General features: G+C 35.6%; 1 protein-coding gene across 9 annotated transcripts in view; it reads right to left on the bottom strand.

Annotated features, from left to right (window-relative positions):
- Nucleotides 1-1,058: 1,058 nt before the first annotated feature.
- The window catches only part of esrrga (estrogen-related receptor gamma a), a 247,600-nt gene continuing 227,118 nt past the window's right edge, over nt 1,059-21,540 (bottom strand). For all 9 annotated transcript variants that reach the window (XM_088932967.1, XM_088932948.1, XM_088932914.1 and 6 more), the window contains exons 6-7: nt 10,658-10,927; nt 1,059-4,609 (exon numbers count right to left, since the gene is read on the bottom strand). In XM_088932967.1, coding sequence (XP_088789093.1) covers nt 4,365-4,609; nt 10,658-10,927 — 515 coding nt within the window. In that variant the 3' untranslated portion in view covers nt 1,059-4,364. The remainder of the gene's footprint in view (nt 4,610-10,657; nt 10,928-21,540) is intronic.

The raw sequence follows: 21,540 nt of genomic DNA, 5'->3' as shown, positions 1-21,540 counted from the left end.
CCTTTGTTTGCTCCTAATCTCTTAGATGTGTGTTTTATGATATTTTTTTTTACTTTGGAAGTGTATTTTTGTCTCTGTTGTTTGTGGTCAGTAACAATAAGATGGGAATTATGACATATCATATACTGTATGTCTGACATGGGCATATCTATAATCATATACATATATCTCATATATATTATCATATAATCATAGATCTATAATATCTATAATGTTTGATCAGCCTCTAGAAGGGAGAATATTTAGTTGCGTGGCTGTCTACAGTTTATTCTAAAGTATCCACTTGTCATTTTTTCTAAGTGAAAAAGTTTATTGCTCGTATTTACAATTCTTTTCTAGAGTTAAGTGAATAATTAAAATCTTGTTTTACACAAACTTTTTTTTTACAAATAACAGAATGAACATAAGAAACAACTAGAGTCAAAAGAAAAATACTGAGGCATCAATGCAAAATGAACTTAGGCAAAGCTAAGAAAAGGTTTAAAAATTAAAGGTGAAATAATCTCTTTAGACCAGATAATATTCTAAAACTGCACACCCCGATATTTTCTGATTTTCATTCCACAAGAGCTCCTAGTTAAAATACAATTAAAATTAATACTTTGCTTCATTGGCTCCTTTTAATTATTTTTCACTTAAAGGCTCACAAATTTCTTCTAAAATGTCAGCTTGAAGTCGACAACTTTTTAAGGACATGAAAACAATTAAAAAACTATTTCTATAATCTAATAGTGAATTTAATTATGAAGTTAAAAAACTGAGGATTCCAGATGGAATGAAAAGCAAGCAAAGGTCTTCTGACAGATTTCCTAGTGCTTCCTCACAAAGAATAACAAGACCTGGCACTCAAAAGCATCAGTAACTACGGAAAATAACAGATCACAGAAAGATTCGTCAAAACTGGAAGCTTGTTTAATATTGCTCTACCATCGTCCTGAAAGGCATAATTGGAGTTACACATCTGAACTGATCATAGTTACAGAATCATAGGTCTCTCTTTTTGCATTGAACAATATATACAATGTAAAATAAATACATTTACACAAATGGACATATTGTTGGAGCACACTTTATGATACACATCACAAAAATATACAGTTAATCGTTTTACAGATGTGAAGCACATCTAGAACTACAGACATGGTTCTCACTACAGGTTGTTTCAGCAACTCCTGGATTTTTTTTATTTCAAGCTTTTAAAACATTTTTCAATTTTGCATGTAAGACTGCCATAAATCATTTAATTAATAGGCAGGTATACACTGATGCATAAATAATTTAAATACAACCACCGACACCCATAATCTCTTCTATAAGAAAAATAGCAGTTGTTTGTACATTTTTATATTTTTATTCCTATCATTTAAATGCAAAATAGTCCAATAAATACAGCATTTTGATCTAATTCAAACACAAGTGCAACTTCTGAGTGTTGCACAGTCATATTGCTTTAAATAAGAAAAAAATAAAAAATAATTAAAGTTGGTATGGCTAAATAACACACTTTTCCTATATTAAATATCCTTGTAAGGTATTAAAGACACAGCAAAACATTCTCAGTAGGATTTAAGCTGAGACTGATAGTGTTGGATGCCAGCTGTTATTTAATTTTTAATCTGATTTGCTTATAAAGATTTCTTATACCTAATAGTGGTAGACTATAACTGACATCAACATGCAATAGTTGAAGTTTAATCATATGTATCACCTCAAGGATACAATACTACTGTTTTTGGGACACACAAAGTAATCAAGTTTGATTAAATACCTGTGGAAGCTTGAAAGTAACCTCATTAACTGCCTTTAACTGACACCAGTTCAGCTTAATTTCCCAGTAAGAGACTGTTTCTAGAATCTTTCATACCATTTATGTCCTGTATATATCAGTGGTATAATGAAACAAAACACAAATCCCAAAAGGAAAACAGCACCTTACTCCCAGGAGTTGTGTGTGTATTTAAATGGAAGTGCCAACGTCTGAGTTTATCACAGCTATAAACTTCAAGTTATTGACCATCTCATGAGTTCTATGAATGATTATTAAGTCTAGAATCACAGTACGGTCACCTCTCTACAGAGAAACCACAATCTATAATATAGTTTTGTATAGCTAATGATAGATACACAGTATTTATAGAACAAGACTAAAAAAAAAGGAAAAAAAACTTCAACATCTTTTTGTTTTTAATTCACACAAAGTTAAAGCGGTAGGTTTGGAAACTGGTGCTTACACCATTTTTTACTTTTATTTTTTTCATTTTTTTGCAACAACAGAGCAAAGTTAATATAACAACAATTGAGATGATCAGAATGGAAGGCAGTATTTACAGCATTTCTTTTAAAAAGTTTACATTAGCTAATGTTCTGAAGTACTCAAATTCTTCATTTGTTTAATAACCTAAGATATACATTATTATTCTACAAGAAACTGTTACACAAATTTATCCCTTTTTCATTTTTTGTCTTTTAAATAATTATTACTGAATTATATGTCAATAGAGAGAGTTATTTATTTTGGATCTGTTTGATCTAGAAGTTACTAGGAAGAGCCTTAAAACCAGTAAGGTATAGTACACTACTGAAGTCTCCTGAGGAATGGTACATCCAATATTGTCTCTAATTCTACCCTGTGTCTAAAAAAGCATACAACACGAGAACTCTTAAACACCACAAGAAGAACAAGACAACCTTTGAATGCAAAGAAAAAGAGGGACAAAAAAAAGAAAAATGAGGTTTAGAAAAGCACAGCAAACGTGGAACATTGAAAAGCTGAACTACAATATTTCTTTTTTTTTGTCGAAATAAATGTTCTTAGGTAAGGTTTACAATCTTTAATTTACAATATGTGCACAATTATTCAGAACAGTTTGAAAGTTAAGGGAACCTTTACTAATACTGATATATTGATCCCAGTAGGTGAGATTATTCTTAAATGATTATTGAGCTTTTCAACTGTTTTTAGTTTAGTTTTGGGGATAGAATCTGCCTATTTTTTTTATTAGATTACACCCTGTAACAGTCTTGATCCTGAATGGTTCCTAGTTTTAAATAAGAAAAAAACTAGGATCATGACAGCTTTGAAAAATTCAGTGTAGTATATTTGGTTAGCAGCCTTGTCATTTCTTTGAATCTGTCATTCACTTTATTGCCATTAATGGTATTCATGTTATGTTTTTTGAAGACAGCCAAGAAGTATTCTGTCAGATATATTATTGGTAAGTATCCATTGTCATCAGTTAGATTCGACTTTAAAGTCATTGGATATCATCAGTATGCTGTAGGTGTAATCTAACAGTGGACTGCAATCACAGAAAGAAGATCTTGAGCATGTATTAAGGGGAAAAAATAGCTTCCTCAGCTAAGACTGGCACACAACATAAATTGCATACATGTTAATATGCACCTTCCCTTTTTTAATAACTATTGCTTGAAGAAGGTAAAAGTTCACACAATTAATAAAATGGCTGAAAGTGGTAAAGCTGGTACAAAAAAATCTAAATTAATTATCAACAAAATATCATTAAAAAATCTTTCTTAAAAGTTTTATTATATATTTATATATATATTGACCTTCATTATTGATCCTCGTTGCTTAATCCACACCAATAGAAACAACAACAAAAAAAATAAATCAATAACAAATTATCTTTAAAAAAAATGCAGTACGTTGTGTTTTCATATTGCATGAGTGACTAAAGCTTCAACTATTCCCTGAAAAGGTTACAATAAAATCACAAAAAACTAAGAATCATTTGGAAGACTTTAACAAAAACAATTAAGGAATCAAATGGCTGTAACTGATCTAGATGGAAAATGCAATGATAAGAAGCAGTAGCTCCAAACCTTCTCTCAGCCACCTAATTAACAGACTGCTCCTATGAAACCTAATACTGTATTCAGTCAATGCACCATGTTGGACTGTACTGCAAGGAGAAATTGTTCACTTTGATTCCTTTTGTTACAGGGGACATTACACATAATCTGAAGTTCACTGGCATCCATTGAATGGATTTCCTTCCTTTGGCAGGGCTTGGCTTCCTCCTCTCTTCAGTTAGAGAATTCTTTATGAAAAAAAAGTTTGACAGCACAAAACTGCATTAGAAAGTCAGAAGAAAGAGTTGAAAGCTGGTTCACAGTCTTACTGCTAAATAATCAGTGCAGTCTTTTTGAGTAATTATTATGAATTATTATTATAGTAAGTATTATTGTTGTTTATATCATTATTATTATTCTTTAAACTTAAAACACAAGGTCCCTCGTGCTCTTTCCTCGTTTCTGTCGGTTTCCCCTTTTCTTGAGCTGCGGCACAGGCCTAGCCCGCACTCCTGTGCGTGGAAAGCGGGGGAGAGCCACCGGTCAAAGAGTCAGACCTTGGCCTCCAGCAGTTCCAGAAAGAGTTTGTGCATGGGCACCTTGCCGTCCTGTTTGATGCTGTAGAAATGCTGCACTGCCTTGGTGGAGGTCTGACGTAGGAGGGGAAGAGTCATAAGGAGCTTGCCAGCCCGGCGAGGATCTTCCGCGTGTTGACCGGCCTCATAATCCTGAAGGGCTTCATGCAAGACATCCTGGAGCTTCTGGACAGCCTCCACATCTTCTATGTGCATTGAGTCTGAAACAAACCAATAAAAACAAAACAAAACAAAGAGAAGTCAGCGTCTTCTGTTTCTTCCAAGGAAGGACAGGCAGCAAATCTTTTCAGATTCAGATTTCTTCAAAATGTTGATCTGTTGGATCTGTTATAAGCTTAAATTCTGCTTTTATGATTAACCTTGTGAAGGTTAAATAAATGCTGGGTCCACACTGGTTTTATACAAGATTAAAGTCTGGTGTTCTCAGCCACTGTGTAAGCCATATCCCCTTATAAAATGATTAAATTAAATGATTTCACATATCACAAAAATATTAACATAATATTTATTTTAATGTAAATAACATAATGAACTTTATGTAAATATAGCACAACATTTACAATGTATTGAACAGCATTGTTAAATGTGAGCTTGTGTTGATAAAACTAAGACAAGAGAAACCATGTATCGTAATTAACTACAGATTTGCCCTACATTTTAAAAACCAGTATTCCCTGTCCTACTCAGCTGTAAGCAATTATGGAGTCTCATTCAATTACTGAGGAAAGTTTTTTTTTCTTTTTCCAGTATACTTCCATTTTAAAAAGGGATTTATTTACATTAATTCACCACACTTTACACAGTATATTTCTGTGGCTGTTAAATTGCAGGAAAAGTAAGTAATGTGGCTACAGGCAGCTCACATCAGCCCTAAAGTCCTGGGTGTTTCATTTCACTCTTGGAGTCATAATCCAATGTGACATTTATATATTGGGGCAAAAACCTATATAGACCATGTTTCAGGACATGCACAATGGGACAAGAGAAAAACAAAGAATGGCCAACAGTTGGAAATAAACAAATTCGTTAGTTAATGTTATTTTAAACATTTAAATATGTTATTGCTGGTTGTGTTTGTAAACCAGAAACATATACAATACATGGCATCTACAACTCAGGGGATTGATACAAATTAAACTGGCTAAAATAGGTAAACTCCAGTGACGACCAACTTATGTGACTCAAACTAGAATTTCTTTTTAAATCACAGGCCAAAAAGCTACCAATCAAACCTTGTTAGCTTTTTACAAAATATGCAATTCATTGGGACCCTTTACTAACTGCAGTCTACATTTTGGTCCTGACTGAATGAAACACTTCTAAAAACAAAGGATCTCTTCAGTGTGAATGTGCACATCAAGAATCATATAGAACAAAAGCAATCAGATTGCTTATTGTGTTACCCAGTAGAAATTGGTTGTAATTAGAGGTGCAGTATACATACTGGATACAGTGGACACAATGTCAAGAAACATTAAAATCATGCATTTGCATTTTCAATCATTAACAAGGTGCATTTAGGAAAATTGGTAACAGGCATGCTTTGAGTTTATTTTCAAGCTTCAAAACATCATTTTCATAAACCAAAAAAGTTCAGTAACACACAGGTTTGCCATTTTTATGTATTTTTTCTAGATAACACCACACTTTTCCTTTTACCAGTAACACTATACAGGCCAATACAAAACACTCACAACACTCCAGTGTGAATTTCTGTAAATGCTGCTTAGTTATAGGGACAAGCCTTATTATCAGTTTGTCACTGTAGAATTATAAGCAGAAATTATAAGTGCTTGCAGATATTACTTCAACACATAGTCTGTCAATGAAAAGCATAAAACATCTAAAATGTAAGAGTTTTGCTAATTTAGAATTGTACTAGCCATATATCGTAGAAAACGAAGGTATTAAAACTACAGCTGCTGAAAGTGGAAAAGAGGAAATAAAGGTGTAAATAATAGATACAGTATATTACAATATTTACAGAGAAATGTTCTTTTTGGAAAATGATCAATTAACTAAAAAGTACAAAAAAATTAGAATAAAAAATGATGACGTTCCCCAGATGCTACCTCTGTACTATGATAATATAAAGTGTTTCTGTAATAGGAAGGACATGCAACTGGTGTTGCTTGCATGTTTAATGACAGATGTTTTTAAATCTTGTATATTTCTGTTTCATAAGTATTTTCAAATAAATGATTACCATATTCTGAAAATCAAACTGATGGTTTAAAATCTCAGTAACAGAAACAGTTAACATCATGTCGCACATAATGATTACAGTAAGGACAGAATAATGTCAAAAAGAATGAGAAAACGTCCTCATTTTTGTTTATGGGAAAGAATATTATAATAATTTGTTTAATCTGATACTGCTCATAGTTTATTTAGTGGCTCTACAGTTACAGTATAGAATTAGATTGTTATAGGAACTAAGCAGGTTTTTTTGTATGCAGGTCAGATTGAGATATACTAGGGAAAGTGGAAATTTAAGTAGTTTCCTGGCACAGCAGTGTAACAAAGAAACAAAAGTGGTGACTAATTACTCCAAAATATATGTCTAATTACAATCTGTTTTAAGCCATTGGGTTAATTTTATTGATAACAAAGATTAGTTATTTTTTTAGCAAAGCACAGACATAGCCGCACCCCTGTTTTTTCCCAAGTTTATTTTATCCAGATGCCAAAGAAAGCATGCAATATACTGCATGCAGCAATGAATATTTAGCATATAATGCATCAGATACTGTAGCAAGCAAGCAATGGATGTCCTGAAAAGAAGAAGACTTTATAGAACAACTGGAGCGAAGCCTGGCATTCAGAAAAGGTATATGCCTCTATAAGAACCATACAAGCACAGCTTGTACACAAGCACATACAGTATAGCACCTTACCTACTGTACCACAATGTTTTTATGCACATCAATAAATCCATAAATATTCATGAAGAAAATTTAAGAGCTAATACTGAAGCAAATAAGTTATGAAAAATGCAAAATCTTGCTGCTTGTAACAGGAAGAATTTAATAATAAGAAAATTAAATTTAATATTTAGAAGTATAAAACAAAAAGTTCAAATCTTCAGTGTCCCCTAAAAGACAGATCTCAGCTCAAAATAATACCAACAAGATTCACGGACAAAATGCATTCTAATTATAACAGCTTTCCCAACATTTATGTAAGTTTATACGTCATATTTTGTGGATGTGAGGGTCTGGGTTTATTTACTTATTAATGTGGCCATCTCAATAAAAATCCGACCACATCTTTCTGATATGCATTACATGTGAAGCACGCTTTCCCATGTTTCTTGAGGTTTACTGTCATTAATGCAAAGGATTAGTACCAAGGGAATTAATTAATGATACTGCCCTTCAAAATGCTAATGTTTTTGTTGTTGTTGTGAGTGGTGTCTCTGTGCCTACACTCTTGTCATTGTTTTATTCATGACTTAAATAACAAAAAATAGGTTTGTATCCCTCCCTCTGCAGTGCTGAAGAATTTCCTATCTCTTTCCTATCTCTGCATGACGTGTCTGAATAAAGCTTCCTCTCAAACCACTCTAAGGGTTCTCAGTGGCAAACCTTTGAACTCACACATTGCGGGATTCAGAATGAGTACTGAGAAAAAGTGCCAAAATGGGCCCTAAAGAAACGAAAAGTCTGTGACATGATAGAACAAACAAACCCCGGAGGGAGTCACAAAAAAAATGTGAAATAAGATGACAGGATAGAAGAAATCTATAGTTCTGTTTGTATTGCAAAATCGGAAGCACTACTTCATACTTTGTGTCCTATTTCATCGCATAGACCTCTTTGTTTTGATGCTGTGACGCTACTCTGACGTTAAATGTCGTAGACATAAAACATTAAAACATAAACATGTTTTTAGTGAACAGATTCATGTTGTATCATATTAGTCCTTTCGCAGGCCAGCTGGTTCTTGAATGGGATCTTTTAATTACATATACATAAAATAGGTCTGTACAAATGTGCAACTTATAAATACATCCATCCTTTTTATAGCCACTTTATCCAATACAGGGCTGCAGGGGAGCTGGAGCCTATCCCAGCAAGCAATGGGCGCTAGGCAGGATACATCCTTGATGGGACACATAGACTCAAACTGACAAATATGCACACACTCACACTGGAGTCAATTTCCGCAGAAACCAATTAACCTACCAGTATGTCTTTGGACTGTGGGTGGACAGCAGAGGAAACCCATGCAAACACGGGGAAACATACAAACTCCACAGATATACAGTAGCACCCCAGGAATTAAAGCCAGGCATCATAAATATATCTGAATATTAATATCAATGAGTTAAATGAAAAACCTAATTGCAATACATAATAACGAGTGTTCCTGTTATCCTTAGCTTTAGCATTCTGAAGGTTATTTAATTAAATAAATATGGAAATGAGCAAAGTGGGTAAAAACAGAACTAGAGCACATGCAGTAAAGCGCCTAAAGAACTACTGAATATTAGCTTATAGTGTATATGTACTTCCAAGATGACTGTGAACTAACCAAAACTACACTATATAACAACACTTACTGGGAGATAAAGTGAGTCTTCCTTTATTGTATTGAATAAAAATAAAAATAACTTTTAAAAAACCATTTCTGGATTTATAAACTGTCCATTGGACAATGATTTGGAGTTATACTAAAAGCTTCAGTTATGAAAAACTTCTGTCCATGCTGTCCATCTCATTGAAGGCTTCATATGACACATACTGTATACTTGAAATGACCAGCCTCAGAAATACTGAATGTTCTCAATGTTTTAGAAATAGCCAATGTTAAATCAATGCTATTATTAAGATATAAAGCAATTATGTAGAATAAGCAAAGCATTTCTTGAAAACAGCCATTGTAAACAAATATAACTTAATAACCAAATCCAACAGGCAGCTGATTAGCATACACATATTACAATGACAAAACGTTGAGGAACTGTAATGAAAAATAAAGAAAGCACTGCAACGTGTTCACAGTTACATCTGTAGTAAAAGCAGCACATGCTTTCAGTTGAAAATAATAAGAAAGTGCAACATTTATTGTTAAAAACAATTTCCCTCCCATCAATCTGGGAATGCGCACGTCAATATAAGAGATGAACTGTTAATTACAAAATCAATTAAAAAAGAATTTCTCAAAAGAGTCACGCGCTCTGGCTCTCGGGGGTGCAGTATGGGCAGAAGGGCTCATCTCAGCCAGGCTGGCCAAATAGGGAGCTGTCATCCGCAAGCAAGCAAAAGCAATCTGGTTTTTCATTTTTCAGCGTGGCTGAGCCCAGCCTGAGATTGATCGTCACATATGGCCCCAGAAAACAAACTGTCAATACCTTGAACGCTGTAGTATTTGAACAAATAGCCGCCCGCCCATTCAAGCCGCTCATTGCGTCCCATTTAACAGATTTTATTGACAGTTTCCTTCTTGTAATTAAAGGGAAAACTACTGGCCAGCAACCAAGATAAAGTTCAAAGATAGGGTCAAAACAAAAGGAGATGGAGGGCCTCGGTGTGACTGTCAATGGTATACAACATCAGAGCCTGTTATTGACATCCAGGTGCCTAATGATCGGCACCTTATTAAAGAGGGATCTAAGGTGAACATTATGCAAATGATAAAAGGGACCACAATAAAGCTTTTGATAGATGCAAAGAAGAAGGGAGTGAGGGAAAGGGGGCATGGGAGGGCACAAATCATTCTACTGATCATTTTGTTCTCTACTGTTTCAGCACTTTAGACTCAAATGGGGAAGAAAAGTTCTTTCAGAGAATATTTAACTCCTTCTGTGCTGGCATACTATTTGAGAGCTTATTCTTTTTACACCAATAGCATATAATGTATAATGTCTAAAAGTCACAGCTGCTGTATTTTTCACAAAATCAAGTAAAGAAATACTTTCTGAATACAATGAGCACTTCTGATTCTGCAGAACCACTTTTTGTCTTGCAAAGTTGTTGCTGACATAAGAAAGAAAAGTAATTCAAAATGGGCCAATTGTGAAACTAACAAAAAACAGATCAAATATGGTTATATTTTAAATCCGGTGCTATTTAAAAGATAAAAGCTTCTCTTCAGTTTCATTAATTGGCCTTCACTCAAAGGGTTTGTGTGTGTGTGTTTTTTTTTTTTGTGCTCTCAGGAGAAGCCAACACAGGAAAAGTTTCTCAAAAAACAGAGAAGATGGCATGAAAAAAATGTGCCAACAGTCACGCAAATCTGCCAACCTGAATTAGCAAGCGCTATAGCTTTGAGGGTGACAAACTCTTCCTTCTCCAGCTTCATGCTCTTGTATTTCTTTACCAGCTGCAGGATGGCGTTGTTGAGGTCGAGAAGGCCGGCCAGTTTGGACTGGTCTTCATCCATGATGTAGTCTTCAGCATAGACCAGCTTGTCCTCAAAGGACAGGGAGCGGTACACCACACGCAGAATGAGAATCTCCATCCAGGCGCTCTGCAGCAGGCTCATCTGGTCTGCCAAGGACAGAGTGGAGAAGCCTGCCCACAGACAGAGAGGAAACAGGAGTTGTAGTTACACTGAGGGCCAACATTTTTCTTTATTTAACCAGACAGATACTGTACATCAGCCTAGAACAGATTCTCTCAGACAATTATGGCCAGGCAAAGAGGTTAAAAACATTTTGTCTCCGATCAAAAATGCATAGCTTTCATTTTTTTACAAAGGTGGTAGGGATTGAAACACCACTGTTGATCGCAACATACAACACCAAATTTATGATTGCTTGTGGCATTTCCCGTCTAAATAGCTTTCATTTTAAAAGGTAATAAGGAAATGCATGCTTTATAATATATTTGCAAGCTTTACTCATATACTGTATATTATGTAATTGTGATATACAATTGCATTTTTAAATTAAAAATATAATAACCTTCACATTATATAAGAGGACTTTATGTATTAGATAATGATGATGATGATGATGATAATAATAATACAAACTTATGTATGAGGGCTTTTCAGGAAAGCACTGGCACTCTTATATTTAGACATGTATGACATTTATTTGTGCTGATACTTCCTGCGAAGTTTCATTCATTCAAAGGCTTTTTGAGCGTGTGTACCAAACTCAATTCCAGCACACACTATAAGCTTTCTAATCAATGGTTATGACTATAAATGATAGCTTCTTGCCCACTGACTTCCTGTTCAGCTGGGTATTAACCAATTCTTTGAAGGCACCAAAGGGATGTTCGCCATGATTTGGGCATTGGAATTCTGATGCCATTATCTATAGCAAAGCTCCAGTTGTGATGGTGCAGCTGCTTTTCAAGTGTTTCTAGGGGCAGTAGTCTCCTCCAGAATTCGAAGCCAGGAGGCTTCTTCTACTAGGGAATTCCTTATCTTCCCCAGCACACGTCTGGAATCAATTCTAAGCATCACACGAGCTGAAAGACTAATTGCCAGTGTGGATTCTGTTTTTTATTTCCAAAGATGTTTTTGGAAAAAACAGCATACTCAAGATCCATAATTTACAGTTTTATTATACTGAGCTAAAGTAAGAGTGGGAAGGCAAGGAGATAGACTGTTTTTTTTAAAGGGGGGATTAAAATGATGTCTTATAAGAGTAAAGTCTAAATTCATTTAAGCATTTTTTATAGAGTATGATATAGTCCTGAAAATATTCAAAATCCTGAAATATATTTTGATGTAGTTATTTAGAAATGTAATTATTTAAAATGAATGATTTTTATTACAATTTATAGATCATAGAATGTAACTAAAAAGTGCTTTTAACGTCTTAAGTGATGACGTTGATTTGTGTGATTTTACTAGGCAGTGAAAACATTAAAATTACATTAATGAAAAAATAAACACTGGCTGTGTTCATTAGGTTTCTTAGTAAAGCATTGCTGCTTTGAGTTGAAGAATGATGTTCTTCATTGAGGCACTTGTTAGTTACTGTATATGTACTGTATAGCAATTGTATCTAAGCTGCCTGGCAAATTAAACTTGTTAGTGAATGGCAGTCCTTACCACAGACAAGGAATTTTAGATGATGACAGTAACACATAATCCCAGCATTGAGGGAATAAGGAGATATTTAGCAACATCTGTTGAGAAGCCCATCTGAGGGAGGCTGCACTGCTGAAACAGTTCATTTTTATCTCTTTCTGACTTGATCACTAATGGCAAGCTGCTCATTATGTATATGTTTCAGGCTATTGTTTATAACAACTGCTAATTTATTATCCCAAACTGTTAACATCTCTGATCTCATTAGGAGCAGTTGAACAGTGCTGAGCAGTTGGTGATTTTTCTGGCCTGCTGGTAAAACTCAACAGAGTGCCAGTTGGCAGAGCCCACCACTAGTACTTAATAAAATCATCAAAAGGGATTAGTCAAGAATTTCTTAAGGGGGTCTTTAATACAAGACTGTTACATTTTTGTAAGGGTATCTGCAAAGTTAATGGGCAGCACTAAAAATAAGATTTTTTCTCACACTTCATCACAATCAAAAGGGACTGGTCTGATTGAGTTTGAAAGGAAGATGCGAGGTAAGATATGAGTATCTCTAAAGAAGGAAGGACGACCCTATGGAATTGCACAAAGGGATTTACAAAAAATATGATTCTGTTTGTTAGTGTTTTTTTTCCCCAGGATTGTGATCGAGATATGTTCGAGTTCTGGCATGGCAGAAATGCCATATTGTTATCACTGCAATTGAAGACAGGAGGTGCAATTTTTTTATTACTGTATGAACAAATGAAGGGATATGGAAGTCTAGATAGCTCTAGTAATCTTTTTTACACTGATGAAATTAGGGGCTTTAAGATGAGAATGGTGAACGAAAAAAGAAGAAACACAAAGGAAGGAGAGAAAAGGTACATTCAATAGAAAATGTGAAAGAAACAAAGGCAATAGGGGGAAGAAAGGAGAAAAGAAGTGAGAGAGGCAGTCTCTCAGGAGCGCCAGATGGACGGAGTATATAGCCTGCAGCACCTTCCTGTGACAGGCCTATTCTCCCCTCCTAGACACCGCTGTTAGTAAATAATTAGATTTACACATTCCCCAATCTCCACACATCTTTCCACCGAATAATTAAAAGCAGGATGATTAGTTTATTGAGTGGAAGGAGGAACTTTTTTTTATTGAGGTCCATCAATGATTTTATCAGGGCCAGTGCTTTTACGGTTGTCATGCGAGTGCAGGCATCCAATTTTTCTTATCTGCCTGATTAATACAAACGCTGTTTCAGGACGCATTAATTAACAGATACAAATCTACGTTCTCATGGAGGGATCGATACGGAGAAGAAAGGAGGCATCAATGCGAATTTAGTGCTGATGATGGAGAAGGTACTCTATTGACATTTACGTGCATGGAAACTTTAAAGTTGCATTACAGCCTTTTTTTGTCTGTGTTATTTCCTTAAAAAAAATCTAAACTATCTTGACCTTAATTACATTTCACATCTCCTGAATGTGCAGTTAAAGTGATCAAATCATATCAGATGGCCTGGCAATAAGGTCTATCTTTATTTAAAACTGCACAGAATTAATGAGTGTTTTAATGTAGCCTCCCATTAAAAATAGATTTGGCAATTATTATGTGGATGCCTGTATATAATGTACATTATAATGTACATTTGGACTATTAAATGCAGCTGTTTCAGGATTATTAAACCAAACAATCATGAATATCACATAACTTCACTGCCACTTAAACCACTGTTGTTTTCTGCTTTTTTTTCTGGCCACCCTAATACTGACAAGACTTACTCATACAGACGATACACAAGTATTATCTGATCCTGTCTGCCAGCTCTGCTACCCCCCATTTAACTCTTTTAGCCAGGAGACTAAAAATTCAGTACAGCCCCAGCGCTCTGCTCATCCACATGCCTGTAGTTGATGCAATCGCCATGGGCACTTGTCAAGTACCTCCTGCCTTTTTTCCCCCTTTTTTTAATCAACCAATGCACTTTGCAGTCAACTTACAAAAAAGGCTAAGCATTTGAAAGTGTGAAGGGCACGCTCAAAAAATATATCTGACGGCTAGTCTTCAAAAATACACTTTCATTTCAGAAAGAATAAATGTTTGTCTCTGGCGCTGAATGCTGACAGAAAGAGGCTGCGGTGCAGCCATGCGATATTAACCCCTACTGGGCAGTCCTGTTCAGTATGAAGTGCTTCTAGCTCTGTGCCATCATTCCTCTGTCTCCTGCCCAACCTGTTATAAATTCATTTTGACTACACATTTACTTCACTGGGCCAGGCCCTCAGGAGCCAGTGCCTCAGGATGCCTTTACCTTAGCAGCAGCATTTCATGAGCGCACTAGTTGTTAAGACTCTTGGTCTGGCATGTTTTCTGTGGTGGAGCGATTGTTATCCAGACTACTACAGGTATTCTGTTTTTTCTTTTCTAAAATGTATGATTACAGATGGTAAAATAAGTTTCACAGCAAATTAACTGAATAAACAGTTTGCCCAAAGCAGAAAACCACACTCTTTACCTTTGGTTTACTTGGTGGATACACATATGCACATAAAATAAAAATAAGCCATGCTTCACTTATACTATATTTAATTTCTAAAATATTTATGTGATCTACTACTAACAATAACTACAGAAAATATGACAAGGCATAAGATCTGAGGCTTTAAAGCTTTGACCCTTTAAATCAGCTGACATGGTTTTAGAATGAATTATGGTAGTCCCATTAATATCACACAATCACATTTGAAACTTGCTGCAAGTGATCGCAGGATATCCCTGTGATCAGCTATGCATTTACTCCATCTCCTTTTGCCAAGAAATGTTGTGCACTGCAGATGAAAAACCAAGACAAGCTGAATGGTGCCTCCAGTTTGGCCCAATACTCAATACTAAATCTAGTCAAAAAAGAGAAAAGTGCATATAATTTGGATACCTCAAATTAGTATACAGTGCACTATTATTAATCAATCTATCAATTTTCTAGGTTCTTTATCCAATACAGGACTGTGAGGGAGCCGGAGACTGTTCCAACGAGCAACAGTCGCAAACATTCACACCAGGGCCAATTTTCTCAGAAGCCAATTAACCTACCAGCATGTCTTTCAAATGTGGGAGGAAAACCAGAGCACTTAGAGGAAACCAACGCAAAACACAAGGATACCATGCAGACTCCACACAGTAAGCACCCCAGGTCCGGAATTGAACCCAAGACCCCAGCACTGCAAGGCACCAATGCCACTACACTCTTTAATCCATTTAGAATAATTTTAATTCCCTGACAAATTCAAAGATTTGAACTAAAATAAAAATAAATTTCACACTCCTTCATTGCAACAAATGAGCATTATGAAAAATAAGCAGGGGAATACTTATTCATGTTCCCATAAAAAAATCCCCTCAAGCAAATTTTCAAGGGTGACCTTCCTTTGTTCTATTAACAGAATTTTATTGCAGGTTTTGCATAGATTTTTTTTAAAAAAAATTCTTAAAAAAAAGCAATGCAGTATAAAATAGTTCCTTTTGTGCAAACGATACATACAATTGTTTTAAGAACTAGTTTATCTACATTCTTCACCAGCAAACAGGACAGCCCTGCTCTGAACCCTGGCTTCCATGCTGCAGACAGCATAGGACCAGGAGACAAAAAAAGAAAAGACACTTTTTGAAAGAGTGGCACAGACTTGTCGGTCTTCATTTACCAAAGCAGGCTTTTTACAATTCCTTGCTTTCCAAAGGAACTTAAATCTTTTGAAATGTTAAAAAAGATGAAAATACGGAGAAAACTTGGCTGGTATTTGTTTACAGCTGGCTCTCACCTCTAGTTCCCAATAGGATCACTGAGGGAAAGCACAGTGAACTGATGACAAGTGCCACCAAGCAGATTGAGCAGACCTCTGCTTTTATCACTGCGCGCCTTTCATCTCACTGAAACAAGGGCGGAAAAATCTGAGCCGCAGATGTGAGAGGCAGAAAAAAAAATGCATTAACACTGCTGTGGCCATCTCAATCCATTTAGGACACTGGTTATCAGCTAAGCAAATATTCGCCTGTCAGAGAAAGCCACATGCAGTACAGGACATACCCAGATACCACACAATAAAGCGCAAAGCGTGTTAAAGAGAAGCTTTGACCTTTTGCACCTCAATAAAATGGGATAAATGTTAAAAGTCAGTGGTTCTTAGCAGGGGAATGTCTACCAATGCCAGGTTATCTTGCACTTAATTTGTAGAGCTGTCTCTGAAACAATAATGTTTTCTTTTCTTTTTTCTATATTTTCTTCCTTGGGAAGCTGTTTTTTTAAACTGAGGCAAATCTTTATAACACGCTTGGTATTTTATAACTTTCAGAAAAGGTAAATACTGCATCTCAACCATATGATCAAAAGGTCACATCAGAACATTTTGCGATCAGGTATAGTATGTAAGGAAATACTGTAAACATAAATAAAAGAATATTCAGTGATAATACTTGAGTGGAACAGCTAAATAGGATGTTTGCAGAAAAATTCAGAGAACCCTACTGAAAATATTAAAAGGACTTATATAATAAAATTATATTAATCAAAATTGGCTTTCTGATGGTATCCATTAGCCACTTATCATAGAGACTCAGCTGTATTTTTCTTCCTGCATTATAATGTTTATTTTATAAACTGCATTTTTTTCTTACAAGAATCTATGCATTAGCCCTAGGAAAAAGGATCGTCAACTAATCACAAAGTCTGAAAGAACTGCTTGATTCTAATACACCTAATTAGCAATCGGCAGACTCTTAATTGCATACATTAGAACCGATTCGTAGTGGAGATTAATTCTAAATATACCCAAGCAGCTGGTTAAGATGCCACGGATTACTGTACGGACTGTACTTTTCCACTTAATTAGATATCAAAATTAAGCGGCAACAAGCATTTTGACATAACGGGGGATTGAACCGCTGCTTGCAGTCCCAGGGCTGCACTAAAGTGACCGCCTAAGAGAGCCGCACAGATGGAGTGATATTAAAAGCCGCACTGGAAAGCAATTTCAAATAATAAAATATCAATATTTACATTTTAATTACCCCTTCCCAGAGTCTCTTTGTCATTTTCACTGTTGCCGTCTCTGCGAGAGGTGCTTGGGAATGACATTGTGGTTCCCATTGCAAAGCCTGTTTGGTTTATGTCGTGGAATGATTACAGTGTTTTTTCTCTTTTACCCTGAGATGCTTGCTTTTTTTTTCCCCGCTCGTGTTTGCGAGAATGACACCAGTTTTGCAAAATTCCCACTCAGGGAATTAACATTGTGTACACAGTATACAAGAGCCTGCCTGCTTGTGCTGGTGAGTGTGTCTTGTGATGTGCACCCAGGCTGCCAGGTATTCCCCCGAGGGCCACAGACCAGTCGTTATCAAACAAGTCACATTCCTCTACAAAAGGCATGTGATTGTAGGGTCGTGGAAAATTTTATAATACAAGTTTATTTATAAGTGCTCTCCAAGACAGTCAAAGCACTGTGGAAAAGCAGGCACGTAAGACGCAACCAGGAGCAAAACAACACGAAAAAAAACAACATGGCAAATAAACAGCTTAATGAAACTAAGGAAATATACGTGATTTTCTTTACAAGGTAATATATAATGTAAGAGATTCAAAACAGGTTACCATATCAAAATATATATATAAAAAAACTATCTGTAATGTAATGAAAATCTACTGGTGTTCATGTAATTTATACCAGTTGAACTGTTCATTTACAAAAATCATCAAATCACACACCTTCAAAAGTGCTTTTACCTGCTGCTCATATTTTATCCAGTACACCTCAGTATCAAAGAAATGAGCCCAACTATATCATATATGTACAGACATATCTCTCAATATCATGGATATTATTATTGAAACGATAATACAGATTTTGAATCTACTGTATGTGCAGTGTATAAGCGTGCTATGTATATTGTCAGTCTCAAATTTTATATAAAAGATAAGGAACACCAGTCTCAGAGTATTTGAGGGAGAAAAGGCACTTGAAACATTAGTATTACTGTTATTTTATTACAAGAAATGACATTTCATTTACTGAACACATGCTATGTGTGCTTCTATCTTGAAGCAAAGGACCAAGAACACCCTTTATTGGAATTAAATAATTAGCATTGGCAGGGAGTCTGATTAAAATATTGCTTTGTAGGAAGAGTCCTACAGATTATTTTATGAAATCCTCTGAACAGCTCTTAATCTTTACGCAGTGTCATACGCAGTTCCTTTTAGTGTACGATAATACCTAATTTTCTTAAACTAAAATATTTAATTCACAGAAACCCAGATTGGAATAATCAGTAATATTCTGTTCGTGAATTACTTACTGTACTTACTGTACAATATACAGTATACATGGAACAAAACTAGGAAGAAGGGAAAGCAAGGACATCACTGTGGTCCATGGTGACTTAATCTCCAGTGAGATTAGTTTCCAAATATACTGAAACTAAATAAAATACTAAAATGCTCCACAACAAACCTCCTATTAGTGCAGCACACTTTAAATTGAAAGAGAAGAGCCCTTAAACATGCCTTAATGCTTTTAAGACAAGACATTTCCCCATTTCACACCAATGAGCACCTTTTAATTTCTGGAAAAGCCACGGCTGAAAATCTTAATTAATTGTTCCATACTGCTTCAGGGTCATTATGCAATGTAATAAAGGCCGTGTAATTATGAAATTTTACAGCCATTACCGAGGCTGATAGCTCGTATTTCATCATCAGCAGGGCCCAATGGCTTTTGAGCCACACGGCTCCCTTTGATGAACTACAGAGAGATCTATCAGGCCCAAACAATAACCTGGCCAGGCAGCTATAATAGCTACCCACAGATGATGCAACAGATAAAGATAAACTATAAATCCCAGCAAAAATGCCACCACAATGGCGTGGGATGAAAAGGGGAAAAAGAATGAACAGTTGAAAGAGGTCTGGCTGGTGCTGTGTAAGGCACTGGGGCATCCCTGTGTGCTTCACTGCAAGGGTGTCGAATGTAACACCTACACTGAGTACTGGTAAGAGGAGTTTAGCAAGCTCAGGTGTCTGCTAATCAATTTCTTCAAGCAGAGAGATGCATTACTAAATGCATCTAAAAGTGTAAAGCCAAACTCTTCTTAATATTCAGTTTAAGTAAAACTATGGTTAATTACAGAATTGTAAAGTGTAGCTAAAACAATGTTGAAAATGGAGCAAAGATCAGATGATGCTGACAATTAAAGGTGACAAATATAATATGTTACTGTACATATTGCAGACTTCATAATGCTATTGTCGGTATCTACTGTATAAAGCCTTTGCCAAGTTAAACAAAAAACAAGGCCAAAATCAAACCAAAATTGCAGAAAATATTGAAGCTCTATTAAACAGTTTCAATGTTAACTCCTAGCTGTTTTTTTTTTTGCTTAAGCACACTACAGTGAAGAAAAATCTCTCTTGAGTTCACATCCCAAGAGTGCAATTAGGATAAGCACATACATTTCTTGTTTTATTTTTAGAGTGAATATGTCACAATTACAACATAGTCAGGTTTTAAGGAATAAAAACACTGAAAACAAACAATTACATTTAAATTGTAGTTATATTTTGTGGCATCAGAAATAGTGATTAATCTAGCTAATGCCTCATTTCAAAGCACAGTTCTGACAATACACTCTAGAAACCAACTGAACTGAATCTGGGTAGTGCTATAATCTGAATGTGAGTCTTCCCAAGGGCCCATATATAATTGACCTAAATCCACTGGGGTTCGGTGTGTTTTAAGTCAGCCAAGACTTTCCAGCCAATGCCGCCTCTCATTCACCAGGCACAAGTTGCCCTGCCCACAGCTTAATCAATTAATTGTCAAATTGCAGCACGAAGAAAAAGTTAGTATTTGTATGATGTCTTCGTATCTTCTATGGTGGTAGAAATCAAAAAGTTGGTGAATAAAAAAGTAAACAAACAATGTTGATATTTTTCAATATTTTCAAGGCAAAAATACTTTCACCTTGGTGAAAAATACTTTCAAATGGTGTCGAATGGTGAAAATACTTTACAATGGTGTGTAAAAAGTATAAAGGTGTCTTATAGTCCAAGATACCATTTTTTTTTTCATTTTGATTGCTAGGCATAACATAATGACACATTATAGAATAGAGAGAAAACCCAAGGTCACACCTGGATTTCCATGTTTTGTAAGCATGAGAGGTGACCAGCAATAAAAACACAGGTGCTGTCTTGTCTACAGTAAAACAGAAGAAAGAACAATCAGCATGACAAAACGGTGAAAGTGAAAGTGGGAAAGAGCCCTGCAGCAGCCAGTTTCTATGAAAGCACAAGAGTTGAGAGCCACATCCTTACTTCATCATATAAAGATATATTTTGTGCATTTTTGGAAGGGACACCTGCAGTATGAAGTTGGGAGTCATGGGGACTTGTGACATTAGTCCACAATTTAATGTTCATAAGTTGCTGACTGACAGAGCACCTAACTTGTGGAACTTTATCTAGTGTCCATTATCCCAGGCTTTCTCAAATGACTCTGATTCACCAATTTCTCCTCTGTATTTTTTTCAGAAGATTTAATACTGTATTGAAAGTGTTGAGAGAAATTCATCATCATCAACTGCCATTCACAAATGATTAATTACTAAGGTAATGCAGTAGACCTGTCTTATAAACTGTAGGTCCACAAATGTCCCAGCTTGGCATTTCAGGTCAAAGGTGGTAGCAAGGGAAACTGCTTCAAGGTGGAGTACAGAGTGGGGTCACAGGCAAAATTTGGTGAGTGACCACTTCCTAATAATGCCCAACATAGATTCAAATGAAAAGCAGGACATTACTTCAGAAAGAGGAGAAAAGCTGAATCTTAAAATGACAGGAGACTTGTGATCAAATGTAGCACCTACTGAACATGTTATCTAAAAGTTGTTTTAACAGAACTGAAGTGAAAATGCCCTTTAACACTAGTGGTGTCTGAAAATCAAAGAGCACAGCATTAATTTCTGAGCCAGTCACCTCATTCATAAGTAACACACTGGACACCTCGGAGCCTTTCAATATAGCCTTGGCCAAATTGATATTAATTTACATCACGATTAAGCCCACTTGTTAAGTCCAATTCGGCCTACTTGTTATTTTGTTTTTGTC

This window comes from Atractosteus spatula, chromosome 2 (assembly GCF_055471065.1).
Source record: "Atractosteus spatula isolate fAtrSpa1 chromosome 2, fAtrSpa1.hap1, whole genome shotgun sequence".
Taxonomy (NCBI): Eukaryota; Metazoa; Chordata; class Actinopteri; order Semionotiformes; family Lepisosteidae; genus Atractosteus; species Atractosteus spatula.
Note: the sequence above shows the minus strand (reverse complement) of the source record. Positions and strands in the feature narration are given on the sequence as shown.